This window comes from Pleurodeles waltl, chromosome 2_1 (assembly GCF_031143425.1).
Source record: "Pleurodeles waltl isolate 20211129_DDA chromosome 2_1, aPleWal1.hap1.20221129, whole genome shotgun sequence".
Classification (NCBI taxonomy): Eukaryota; Metazoa; Chordata; class Amphibia; order Caudata; family Salamandridae; genus Pleurodeles; species Pleurodeles waltl.
Window position 1 is genome coordinate 772,843,678 of NC_090438.1, and position 13,841 is coordinate 772,857,518.

At 40.6% G+C, this 13,841-nt stretch overlaps 1 protein-coding gene across 2 annotated transcripts in view; it reads right to left on the reverse strand.

The window, feature by feature from the left end:
- Window positions 1–13,841, reverse strand: part of RANBP9 (RAN binding protein 9) — a 365,177-nt gene that overhangs the window by 121,685 nt on the left and 229,651 nt on the right. For both annotated transcript variants that reach the window (XM_069218155.1, XM_069218146.1), the window contains 2 exons: window positions 4,372–4,556; window positions 2,521–2,633 (listed from right to left, as the gene is read on the reverse strand). In XM_069218155.1, coding sequence (XP_069074256.1) covers window positions 2,521–2,633; window positions 4,372–4,556 — 298 coding nt within the window. The remainder of the gene's footprint in view (window positions 1–2,520; window positions 2,634–4,371; window positions 4,557–13,841) is intronic.

The window sequence follows — 13,841 nt, forward strand, 5'->3', positions numbered from 1 at the left end:
TTTGTCAGGAGTACATTTCAAAACTTTCTCAGAATGGCAAAAGATTAGAGGAGAGCTGGTGAAAATCCTTTAAACATTCATGTTAGTAGATTTGCACAGACTCAAACTCATTCCAACCCTGCCGAAGTATGCAGATCTGCGGAAAGGTGGCAAAAATAAAGTCATAGCGAGTATTCAAGCCTTACTATAGTATTAGCCCTGGCATAATCAGAGAGGCTATTATCAGTGCTCCTATATAATGAGATTGCTGCCATAATATGTCACAGCACTACATGGTATGTGACAAGTAGATTTATTTTACAGGAGAAGTAAATTCATGAAGCAACCTACAAAATTGTATAACTCAAACCATAACAGTGAAAAGGGTATCGAAATGCTGCAAAATCTGGAAACTTGGGGGGGGGGGGGGAGGGGGGGGTGAGTTTACGGATGAAGAGTGGAAGCCAGGTAGGAGAACGATCGACCGTCAATCATTCAGCAGGATATATATGGTAGAATGGCCAACTGCAGGCAAGCATAGCATAACACTCATGTGGAATGATAAGGTTTTTTTTTTTTTTCCAGATATGAGGGACATTTATTGTTGAGGGTCTTGTAAGAAACACACAAGGATTTTAACAGGGCTCGTTTCTGCACAGGAAACCAGAGCAGATTTCTAATGTGGGGGGAGATTTGAGAACGAGCATTGACATCGTGTAGAAGATGGGAAGCAGAGTTTTGATCATCTGTTGGCAGAGAACCAGGTGTGTTGAAATGCTAAGGTATAGGTCATTGTCCTAGTCCAGGCAAGAGGTGATTAATGTTTACACTATGGTTTTGTGAATAGCCAGAGGCGAGCAATAGAACATTTTGCGTAGCATTCGGAGGGTCAAAAGGCAAGTTCTGCTGAATAGACTGACTTGGCTCCCCACACACAGTTCTTAGTCTAAAAAGGACTTTTACGTTCCTTATAGATTTAGTGGGAATCAGAGTGTGTTCCAGGTCAGCGCAACACCACAGAGAGAACCAAGTGGAAGATAACAGTGAACATGAGGACTTCTGTTGTTTTGCAGTTCAGTTTCAAATAGTGAGATTACATTCAGGTGGAAATAGCATATGGGGACAGAATCTGACTTGGGTTTCAGCATATTTATTGGAGACAGAAATGATGATTTGAATATCATTGTCGTACGAGACTGTTAAAACCAAAGGATCTGACCAACTCAGCAAAAAGAGCAATGTAAATGTTAAAAAGTATCAGACTTATGGAGCACCCATGAGGAAAAATTCATAATGCTGGAAAACCCACCACCCAAACAACACTGCTATTGAGAGTCCAGTGTTGAAGGCAATAACCAAGAGTGGCATCAATATCAGATTAGGGGCAGACAAAGCCATGGTTAAATTTTTTTCAATGGGACAGATGTAACGGAGAGCCAAAACTCACTATGGAGACTCAAAGGTATCTAAAATTTCAGGGAGTTAAGACTCTGAATTTACTAGTGGCTGGGGAATCCGCTGGCATGAATAATTCATGCTAGAACCTGAGAGTAAAAATCAGAATGTTGACCTAGATGATTCAAATGTTTCTGGAAACCCTCCTTAGTCAACAGAACAGAATCCACGCCGGGGTGAGAAAGGGTACCTTCCCAGGGTCCTTCTGGTGCATGAGTTAAGGGATAAAAGCATCAGACAGACGTGTAGTTGAGTGGGGATGATGCAGGTCTACCATCTCCTTTGAAGAAATGCAATAAAGCATCACCATAAAATAGATACTGCTCTTCTCCTGCCCAGCTGTACTGCAGGATCATGTGGCTCTTGAGAAATCTCAGTACCTGGAGATGTTCTCCATGAATATTTTCCAATTCGCTTTCCTTCTCTGTATCTTCCTTGTATCAGATAGGCTTCTCCTGGCCAATGCAGGGCAATACCTCTTTATTCAAGCAAAAACATTATCTTACTCTTGGAGGAGTGCTTCTTACCATTGTAACCCAGATTGTGATCTGCAGACTAAGACTTCAAAAGAGATTCATGTTTCGCTTTAAAATTTCTATTGCCCCTTCTATCCAGTTGGTATTGTAATTGGTTATCAAATGTATTCAATATAATGAAATAAATTCATTTAAAAATCAGACATTCCTAACCAAAGCATCAAGATGACAATAAAATGTGTTCACCAAAAGTAAGCAAGCAACAGTTATATTTGCAAATAACATTGTCTCACCATATCATATAAACTCAAGTACCTGGGTACTCATGCAATTGCTGGACTGTCATCAAAGTAAAAATTAAAATGGTGTAAAAACGTTAAGACCTGATCCAGTTTCTAAAGGATATGCAACCTCAAACACTACTTTATCACTTATACAACAACCACTGCTTACAATTTTCCACTTTGCTCAGATTCACAGATGCAGAACAGAAGAAATAAGAAAATGCTTTTGTTAAAAACACCTGATAGAGGCTTAGTATCCAATAAAATCAACTAATTAATATAACTCACATGACATTTGAGCATTTGAACATTGACTCTAGACTTACTTTGTCTATTTTTAATGGAAGCTAATTCTTCTTGTACGGTCTGGTCTGTAGATCTGGCAAATGCTTCTGCTGTTGCACAGTATCCATGATGAACTAAATATGATGAAACCATCCTAAAAAACAAAATTGCTTATTAAGAAGCAACATTTACACAATAGAAATATAACATTTTATAACTGTATAAGAAAGGAAAGGTGCAATTGAGAAAGCATATGATGACTGGCTTGCAGAGACGCATCTGGGCAGAGCAGGAGACTCCGAAAACCCCGACATTCTCCTGTCGTATTTGTCTGAATAGACCAGGGTAATTTGCAGTGTGTGTGCTGATCTTTCTCAGTATTCATTTGATAAAAAGTGCAATTATTTTCTAATTTGTATCTCTGAGAATTTATTTGACTTTTAGGGCATTTTCCTTACTTTGAGACAGGATTTGCGTGTGTCACTGAATTTCACTTTTTTTTTTTTTTTTGCATTGCTTGACAGTGTATTAGGATGTCCTGTTCTTTGTCTTAATACACAAGAGAAGGGCAGGGGTTATTTTAGGAATGTTATGTGCGAAGAGAAAGAAAACAAAGACAGGAAACATCACCCTGAAGGATCTAGAAAGACTAAGATGAAATGGGAAAAAAATCAATCTCTCTAACCTAAATACTCCATTTTGAAGGCAGATATTTCTACCAAAATGGCACCTGAGAAATCAGGGTCGAGCCATACTTGAGAAAATATAAATTTCGAAACCTACTAGTCCAGAAGTGGGAAAATCTGGCAAATTAGATTTAGATTGACGTTGGTTTCACAGACAAGACTATGGCTAGAATTGGTATGATAGGTGGAGCCACCTTTTGTTCTGAGAACAGACCACTCTCTTTAAGCCAACTTTTTATGAATTTGAAGTTTACACTTTCAAAGACGAATCTGGGCCTTCAAAAACTGGAAAATGCCCCGCTATTTTCCATATAGAGGGCAGATTAAATCACTGCACCTTATTTGTGACCACAGTTTACAAGGGCATGTCTAACACTGATTGAGACAACAACGACAATAATATCCAGTACTCCAAATACATCACCTTAACAAAAAAACATAAGAAAAAAACATTTTCTGTGAAAGTATTGCATGCATGGGAAGGAATTCTCTTCAAAAGAGTGCAGCAAGGAATACAGAACATAGAGAGAAATCCCTGAGAGAAATTCCTATATTTCTAAGTCAGATGAGATAAAAAGACATAGAAATGTTCTTAGGTAGCCAATGTTGTGAAATGAAGCACAAATTGTGATAGCATCTAGATAAAAGGCATGTCAAGACATGCATGCCACCGCACTTCTGTTTTAGATGCCGTTTGGAAGAGGATGAAGTTTTGACTAATAACACTGGAGAGCAATCTGAAAAAAAGCCTTTTTCCTAGTGGTGTGTATCAATTCTCAAAACTTATAGCTACACGCACCTTAATATGTGCAGAGACAGTAAAAGACCTCAAACGCATGCAGGAAAAGATTTTGTAAAAAGTAAAAAAAGAATCCTGAAACTTTCTTTAGATTTCCTGTCATTTTGGTTAGAGAGTGACACAGAAATGGACTAGACAGAGTTAATTAAATTGCATACACGGTGTCCAGGTATAGGCTCTGTAAAAAGTAATTACTTCTAGTCCCAATTTCAGGAATGTTTAGTAAATAGTCCCTGAGGTTATTCAGGGCAAGCAGTTCATATGCAAATAAGCCTTAAAGTGACATAATTAAAATAACATTTATTCACTGACGTTCGTGGAATTTTAAAATATTTTTTTGAAAAAATAAAACACTTTTACTGTCCGGCTTTAACCATCTACAATGCTTAAAAACAAGACGGACTCACTTCTGTATCATTGTCTGCCATTCGCCTTCCCGATCCCCCAGAGGAAATCTGTCAATCTGGGCCTGGATTTTGGTTCTCCACTCCCGCATATAGTCTTCAATATCAAATACAAATGGATGTTGCCCGAAGTTCGCATCTACCACTTCACCTGGTGTCTGAAGCCCCACCGTGGGATACAGGTTTGGCTGCAAGAAAGTTGGGATGTTGGTTACTGGCTGTCAGCAAAAGGATTACATTATTAAAGTAAGGCCCTATGCTACGCCTGAAACTGAGACATCACAAACCAAAGTCAGCATACATTTGGAGCAAGAGTATAATTGTAAAAAAAAATAAAAAAAAAGTATTTTGCACACCCTTGTACATAAAAATCGAAAATCTGACACGGAAAAGAGACACACTTGTCTCTCAACTGTAGCTGTTTAGAGCGCTGACGTACTTGCTCATTTATGGAGTAACAGAAGCTGGCACCTCCATGGTATGGATATTCTATGGAGCTTCTCAGAAGTAAAATAAATCTCAGGCAGAAGTTTAAACTTTACACGTGTAAGCCCAGCATTAAAAAACAAGGTACTAACCTTTGGCAACACACTTTCTGGTGGATAATTAATCTAATTGCAGATTCCTCATCTCTAGAGTAGCCCACAGGAACCAAACTGGATCCAGGGAACGTTTTAGCAGTGCTTCCATGTTTTGGTGGGAGGCTTCTTGCAGCTCCGCACTGGCTCCATACTGTTCTGGAAATGATGGAGCAGAGCTGCATATAAGCACCACCCCAAGGTGCTGATGGTGTTTTTAATTGTCTTTTTCCCTTTCTACACACTTTTGTGCAGTGTAAAACAACTGCTGGTGATAGTGTGCTGATCTCTAACTTGGGAATGTTTTAGATGGTGAAGAAGCCATTTCACAAAACAAGGTCGAGAGAGCAGTGAGGACTCTGTGGCTAGATAAAGTATCCACCAGAAACAGGGTTACTGAAGGTAAGTAACTTGTTCTACTGATAGATAGGTCAAACCCTGGATTCCTCACCTTTTGAAAAGATAGCAAGGCAGAACGTCCCAAAGTTGGATGGTCCATGGGGTGGAGTCAGATCAAAAAGTCTTGACTAACCAAGCAGGCGTATTGTGTCTCCTGCGGGCTTTGATTGCCACAGCAGAAATGCTTAGTGAACACAAGCATGGATATCTACGTCATAGCTTGGTGGATGCCAGAACCGGCACCCAGTTGCATCAGCCTTGGCCCTGGTAAAATGTGTTCTTCGGCCTCCAGGGTACTGTTCCTTATCCACTGCACAGCAGGTTTATCCACCTGGCATATCTTCTTCTGCACAGTCTTCTCTGTCATCACTCAAGAAAACCTAACAAAGAGACTCGATATGAAAACCCAAAGTCCTCTTGAGGTCCAACCAGTGTAGCCTCTCCCTCACTTTCAAAAGGGTTGTGGGAGCAAAAAATGCTGGTAGAGGAATCAATTGCTCAATATGGAAGGGAGTCACAACCTTTAATAAGAAGGTAACATTACACTGAAGAGATATGGCGACTATTAGGAGAGTTGGTTCCATAAGTAAAGTAACTGTTAGGTGCAATTGTTAGGACAATATTCTCATGACACTTTTGCTGTCCTGGGATATGAAACAAAAATTTGGCCTTCTTACTGTTGTGATAAATACACAAATAAGCATTTATCAGTTGTCAACACTCCTTTCGAAGGGCCACGGGGCACTCAGGGGCTACTGGGCCCAACTGTGTGGGTTGAGCCCTTTTACTCCTGATATCCAGGTCCCGCCCAGCCTACTATGGATCCTGTATATATGCAACTAAGACAACCCTATATGCCCAGAGGATCGGGTCAGTACATATTATCCAAAGTCACATGGGACTCATTCAGAAGTGAAAACCTCGTCTGTATGTTAGAACAAACCACAATCTAAATAACAACACTGTTTCATTAAAACTTGTTTGCACAGAAGAACCATTCTAAGAACAACAGCAACCGAAAAACAGTCTCTGTTACAAATGTATTAAATCAATATGCAGTCAATATAATGCAATTTGATTTAAGTGAGTATAGTGCAGACGACGCAGTGCTCAAATTAGGATTGTATTGACAATACTTAAGACGTGGTACTATTCACAATGGTTGTATAAATTAATCAAGGCTAAAGAAGTAATAGTAGTCTAAGGGAATTAATAGTCTCTTTCCGTTGATCATCAATGTCAACCAAATGGGAGGGTTTTGACCCCAAATTATCTATAGGATAGCTGCAAGACACTGTCATTCCACTAGCACACCTTCTCATGTAAGAAAGAAATCCAAAGTCTCAGTGCTGTACCATCTTATGCTCAAAGATAATTTACCACTGCTATAAACTTACTCACCACCCCAGTATGCCACGCAGATTACAACATTTGTATGTCTCCAACTAACCTGTGACCAAATCAAATCATCCTGGTTAGTCCAAGTAATGCATATTCACTGTCACCACCTATACTCAGAGTGTCTATAGTGCCCAAAGCTCTCACCATGCAGCCACAAAAAAACTAAAATTAATGTGGAGACCATGAAACATACCAATTATGTTACTGCTGCTGTAGTAAGGAATTCCACTACGTGTGAATATCCACAACTTAGTGTAGCCCCATACCATGAGCAATCATGATGGCACATCACCACCAGACACACGACTTACAATATTGTGTGTCACCAGTGAAAAAGAGAATAGTGCATCTGGAAACCTTGCTTACAGCTCTATTTGTCCTTTAGGTACTCAATGTTTCATCTTAGTCGCCCTCAATGACTCAGCCCAAAGTGTAATTTCGGCTAATAAGGTCTCCTAAAATCTGATATTTTTCAAGATAAAAGAAGGAAACAAGCTTCAAACCAAGAGTCAGTCAAAGAACCCGACTTGTAAACAATCCGCCCTGCGCAATTAGTTGCACTTACCCGAAGCGGGAGAAACCTCCCTACTCCCTGCAACTCGTATTCTGTGCACGCAGAAGGAAGACGCCCCAGACGTCCCCAAATTATCTACACTTCAGTCATGCAGTACACTATACCACTAACCTTTGGTACACCCTCTTGTGGGGAGGGGGGGGGGGGGGGAGAATGTATCCACCAAATATACTGCCCAACCAACTGTGAGTGGGTCACTTGCAAAACCGCTGTTGCCAGTATAGTGCTTTTCAACTGTGAATCATTTAGTCATAGTCCATATATATTGCTGCAATAAAACTAGCCACGACTCTCCAAAACACTCTTGTTCATAATGAGCATCTATTACTGCAACAAAAAAAGCTGCAACACTCCAATCACACACATCTCAGTGCACCCCAACTGTGGGCCATTGGATCGCAATTAATCACTAATGCTCCAGCTGGCCACAATGGTGTATGCAGCATCAGGCACCACTCCTACCTCTACAGAGAGCATGTTATCACAGTATTGCACCTTTCACATACACCATTGTGAACCCCCCAAAAAATTAGGAAGTATAAAGAGGGTGCCTCTTTGTTACTCTTCCAATGTGTCCCACCCAACTCACCGCAATGCAGAAATACACAAATCTGCCTGGATACGCATACAATCAGCACATCCATTCACTGCACACTGCTCAGTACTGTAGCATTTCTGTGTTGCCACTTGCAGCTAGCACACACATTCACCAGTGGTGCTCTGCACAACACCACACCCTTCATGTACTGTTCTCCTCGCAGGTACACATACACCCAGTACACATGCACTCACCATGCACATAAGGCACATCACTGCTTTATCCTTGTATTGTACCCTTCCTGGGCACATACACAACCAGTGCAGTCTCACTACTCCTGCACTGAACAGCACCTCTGATCTGTCTGATGTGGGCCAAGGGTGAGTTAAGCACACAGCAATGTAACTGTGAAAAGTGAATGAGCTCATAGGCCTCACTCCACTGACAAAAAGGTATCTGTTCACTTCTACTTATTACACCACGGTATGTTGCAACCACCATGTTTGTGCTGCTTAGCTCCTGGTGGATGTGGTAGCCTTCCACCATTATGATGGAGATTTGGGCGCCCCTCCCAGTATTGTCATGTAATGTAAGGTGGATTTGTAGAGTGCTGCTTGTCGCCCATTAGGGTATCCGGGTGCCAGTCCAGCAAGACCGCAATCTGTGAGATAGGCCTTTGTCACAGCACAAACGCATGATCCGTGTTTGCCTATGACAACACAAAACTGTATTAGGGATCCAGACATCAGTACAGTTGGGCACTCAGAGCAGGGGTACACATCCATTCCATGCAGAGGACTTTTCCAACCTAAACATCAGTACATTTGGTCTAAATAACGCTTTACTGGGCAACATTTATTTTCAATTTCATGGTATAAATATTCATACATATACTCAAATATGTATGTATACTTAATTTAAATAATCCAAAATGGAAGGCATTACAGCACCACTAGCAGTTTCGTAGCAACAACAGGATAGTTGGTTCTTGTCAGCCTTATTGGCATTTTTTTTTTTTTTAATCTGCTTTTTTATTTATTGTAAGACAAAAACAAGCATTTGCAATGCAATAGGTCTTTCATATTTCAGACAAGTTAATTGTCATGTTTTGACAACCCCCACGAGCAAAAGCAACACGAGTGAATACTGAGAAAAGGAGACTTAACAAAATACATTAAAGTTAGCTTTAAAAAAAATAAACATTTCAATTTTGTGCCTGATATGCACTTTTTTGCCATTCACAAGCTTTCTGTTTGCGGGGCACTCGCAGTTAGAACAAAATAGTACCTCAATCATGTTGGGAGTCGTGGACGGGCACTAATTAAGATGAAATCAATCAGTGCTTAGTCCCTGCTCCGCACCGAGGAACAAAAATGATGCCAGGCATGATTTGACAAATTACGAGGCTGTAAAGAAGAATGTCACGCAAACCAACAAATGGTGAGCGACAGGCGGGCTCCAAGCCCTTAACTGATCACAACAGCGTCTCACATTTAAGACGCATGCACAAGCGCATGCACTCGTAGGGTCGGCCATAACAACAGCTGCAGTGCTCAGGGGGGAGTAGGGGCCAGGGGTGGGGGAGATAGGGAAAAGAGGGGGAGAAGACAGGAGCATTTCAGAGGCAATTTTGTATAACAAGTAGTCATTTTCTCACATTTGCATGTAACAGGTCGATATCAGAGAATAAAAACAGTGTGCATGCAATCATGTCCGATGGGGGGGAAGATAGAATGGCAGATGGGCCATATATTATGTTCAAGTGAAGGGGTGGGGTCGGATTAGTGTTATAGGAGGAGGAATTGGAGCATGGGTATAGTGCACGTGGTGTTTTATCACAATGTATTAGAGTGTTCTCCTGCGGGGAAGTCGCGCTGAACGCATGTGGGTATAGAATGTGCAGCAGTCACTGTGACGTCATGGGCCGTGCTACATGTATCAGTGCAATCTAAGTGGGTTGGTAATGCCTCATTCTTTTTTTGGTGGGGGGGTTCAGGTGTCATTTTTGGCTTCTACATTAATGACAAATGCATTCCATGTCTCACAGCCACCACAGGCCAGAAGCGAGTCTGGGGGAGGGGGAATGGGGAATGGATATATCTGGTCCATCAACCACATTTATATGTGGGTCAGGCCCAGTCTGTCAGTTAGGGAGGATTTTTCCGCATACGGGGATTCTGCCAGCCACCGAAGGGGCCATTGCAATTGTGCTGCGGTTTAGTATAATTCGAAGCTAGGCATGCCTAGTCCTGCTTGGGCCTGCAGTTGTTGGGTCTTGGATAGCCTTAATGGTCATTCTTAATGACTAATTCGAGGACTTGGCCAACTCTTTGATGTCTAATATTAATCTATCCTTATTAATTTGTGTGAGTTCTGTAACTGCAACAAGCAGATCTATGGGAAGAATGGTGACTACTGACCACTGAACGTCAGCCTTTTTTTATTTCATTCGTTCAGTGCACCAGGACTCCTCTAATGTCACAAACAGCAGGTCCAGTCCTCTTCTGTTCTTCCTCAGGTCCAGGAGTGTCCTGAAGTGAATCCCTAGAAAACCACATTTATGCTAGGCACTAGCTAATGGATGGGGTACCTCTTTGAGAGCTTAAACAAAAATTAAAAAGGTAGTTCCCTAAAGTGAGCTGTGCAAGCCTGGTAAAGAGAACATGCTCTAGAGGCGGAACAAACACGCTGGGACAAGTAAAGCCATCAAATAATAAGTAAGCAGGTCAGAGCGGCAGTGAAGTCAACCTATGGCGAGCAGCACTAGGTGGGCTAGAAGCCCCTGTAAGTTTTTGGTAAGCCCATTATAGGTCTTTTGAAACCAAACAGCTCTACTGTAAGGTACACTCGACTTAAAGATATATTACTCTGTAAGGATGGCCAGGAACTTGAATATTTCAGACAATAAATTCCTGCCATTCCAGTATATACAGTCCAACCTAGCTCACTAGCCTCCACATCTCAAAAGGGTGTTGACTCCTGTGAAGCTCGCTGTCACCATCCTCCCAACATTTTCAGACAGAAACACACCACTTTTTGAGGACCATTCTGAAAGAGATTAAAACTTCAAGAAGAGGTTTTTTTCTAAAAGTGCAATAGACTGCATCTTTTTTTTTTTAACCACACCTTCCATTACTCAACCAAGCCTGTGAGCTGCAGAGCAGTAGCCCAAAAAAATGGAATCTCTCTTATTAGAAGTACCAATACATTGAGAAACTTTTGGAAAGGATAATTCTTCAGACTCCGTCAGTGTCAAATCCCAGGACATCATTTTAATTGCATTCACAGTGTTATTCAGTTGTGCATATGCCTGAATACCACAAGGTATGCAACTACTGTGCAGTCAAGCTTTGACTTGGTAAACTTAATAAAACACCTTTGAAACATGACGACTTCAGTAAGTATTGTATTTCTACGAAAACATCCATCTTTGCAAGTAGCCTCCTGGCACCACTGTCCGGACCAAGTGACTGACGAGCAGTTGCACTTACTACTATTCCACATAACCTGGATCATCAGACAAACAAGTGGAACCATCGAACATTTGTAGGCTGTAAATTTGCTTTGTGAACCTATTTCGTTCTCCCTTCCTGACCATTTGTGGTTGGGTTATGCAACATGGTGCATTAGCATTCAACTGGCCTTTCTTCAATAGCTCGCTCATCAATATTCTACAAAATTGCAGCCAATTATCCATCACAATTTCTGCAGTGCTTGCTTTTTGCTATAAAACGCTCCAAAACATTCATACTTTTTTTGGATGCAGCATGTACCACAAGGACATCATTCTCCAACCACTCCGATCAATAATCTATAAGGGCTAACACAAACAGACTTTTCCTAATAATGTTCCTATAATAGCCAACTCTAACTTCTGCTACAGTTGATCTAGCAAGCTCACTTACTGAAGTGACACATTATATGTCTGCTGTTTCTTACCACTTCTGTACCACGTCTCAGACTTTCATCAGCATCTCAATTTCAAAATCCATCTTTGGACAGTCCCTCAAACTATGGTTGGTCACACTATTAGCTAAATGGCCACCTTTAGCCAGACTTATCTATTCGCCATTATCCCTTCAGCTTCCATAAAGACAGCAGCATCACTAAGTCATCCTTGTAACACAAAAGTATGACCATTTTTAATTCCAAACACATCTGAACCTCTTTCTGCTACTACTCAAGTACAATAATTAACAGTCCCCATGCTGTATTGCAGCAGGTCAAACCCCATATCAAAACCCCTTTTCATTAATATTCTACCTGCCAAGACAAATCACAAGACCTAACCAGAACAGCTTAAGCGGCACTATTATTATTCCCAGCTTCACTGTACAAATAGAAACGCTTTGAGAATGACCTCCTCGTGTGCTGTCTGTCAATTCAGTCAAGCTTCCCCTAGGAAAAAGAGGTCCACTGCCTTTCTTGCAATTTGAGTGCAGATTTTTTCAATCACCCAATTATGTACTTTGTTGTCTTAATAAAGAACCAATCATACACACTCAGAGATGCATATCTACCAGATCCTACGTGACTAATAGGAAGGCATTTCATTAACATATAAAAATACATTTTGGCTGGTATCCCTAGCTCTCTTCCACAGAAAATCATGACCAGGATTCTTTCCAGTGGGATTCAACCCCTGATTTGCTTTCCTTAACATCACGCTTTTCATTTATGCAAACTGCTACTTTTGGTGGCATTAGGCACCGGGGAACTAACTGCTCATTTATTTTCTCGGTCTTTATCTTCAACGGTCCTGTTTCTTTGGTTTCTTGGCAATAGGAAACAAACTAATTTAAAGAAAAACTATCTCTTCAAAATTTGCTGTGGATTAACCGTAATGAAAATGCCAACTAGCTTATGTCTGCGTATTCGTGTAAAGAAAGAAAATAACAAATGAGCGCCAAAAAGGTGGCACTTATATAACTTCAGTGCTAGAAATATGGAACTGAATTGATGTTTAAGTAATTAAAGGTGAACACAAACAGAAAAGAGGTATGCTCCCCAATGACATCATAACAGGTAGGAATGAATGTACATACACCTAAATATGGCCAGACATTGCTGCCAGGAAGTCTGTATTCTTTTTGATGGGCTGCCAAAGATCCTGCATTACGTGCAGGACTCCTACCACAAGATAGAAAAATGTGGTTTGGAAAAACTAAATATTTTCAAAACACTGAAGCATCCCAGATGGCAACATTGTATCGCCTCCAGCAGCACGGTTGGCAGAGATCATACTTGGAGAATTTTATGGGAAGACTACAAACTTTCCAATCAAGGAAAGTAACAATGGGGTAGACAGAAGCTGCAAGGTCTCACGGAGCTGTGGGAAGAACATTTATATAATTGGTTGTTGGAATGTAGTATTTCAGGTGCACACAAAGACACACTGTGTTTCTGGCCTGACTGTCTTAAAGCAGAGTCTTAAACAAACCACCAACTACACCCAACAAGTTGGGAGCTCATAGGTGAAAATTTTATATTAAGATTAGCCTTCTGCTGGCAAAGCAATAATCACTATAAACGTGACTTTGTTTATTAAAGGTTTGTTATTGACCTCGACTATGCCGCTCATAGAAATAAATATATTATTATTATATATATATATATATATATATACATATATATATATCACTGAAAAAAAAAGAATGTTACAGGGACTTTATAGTTAGGAAATAGGATATAAAAAAACATAGAAATTCACTTAAAAAAACAAAGGTTACAGGGATGTTCTAGTTAGGCCCACATTTTAAACGTACAAAACCATATAACTTGTTATAGTTATCACAAGTACCTATAACTCGTGCCCGGGCATGCACCGGTTTTTCGTCCAAAATTTTACTGCAAATATTACATTGATGTTATTAATGATGTTATCAAAGGTGTCATGAGTGCTAAAATTTGTGGGGTAATTAGCAGTGCATGGCGAGGTCGCAAGTTATATTTACATTAGGGCAACCAGAAAACAGCTATGTCC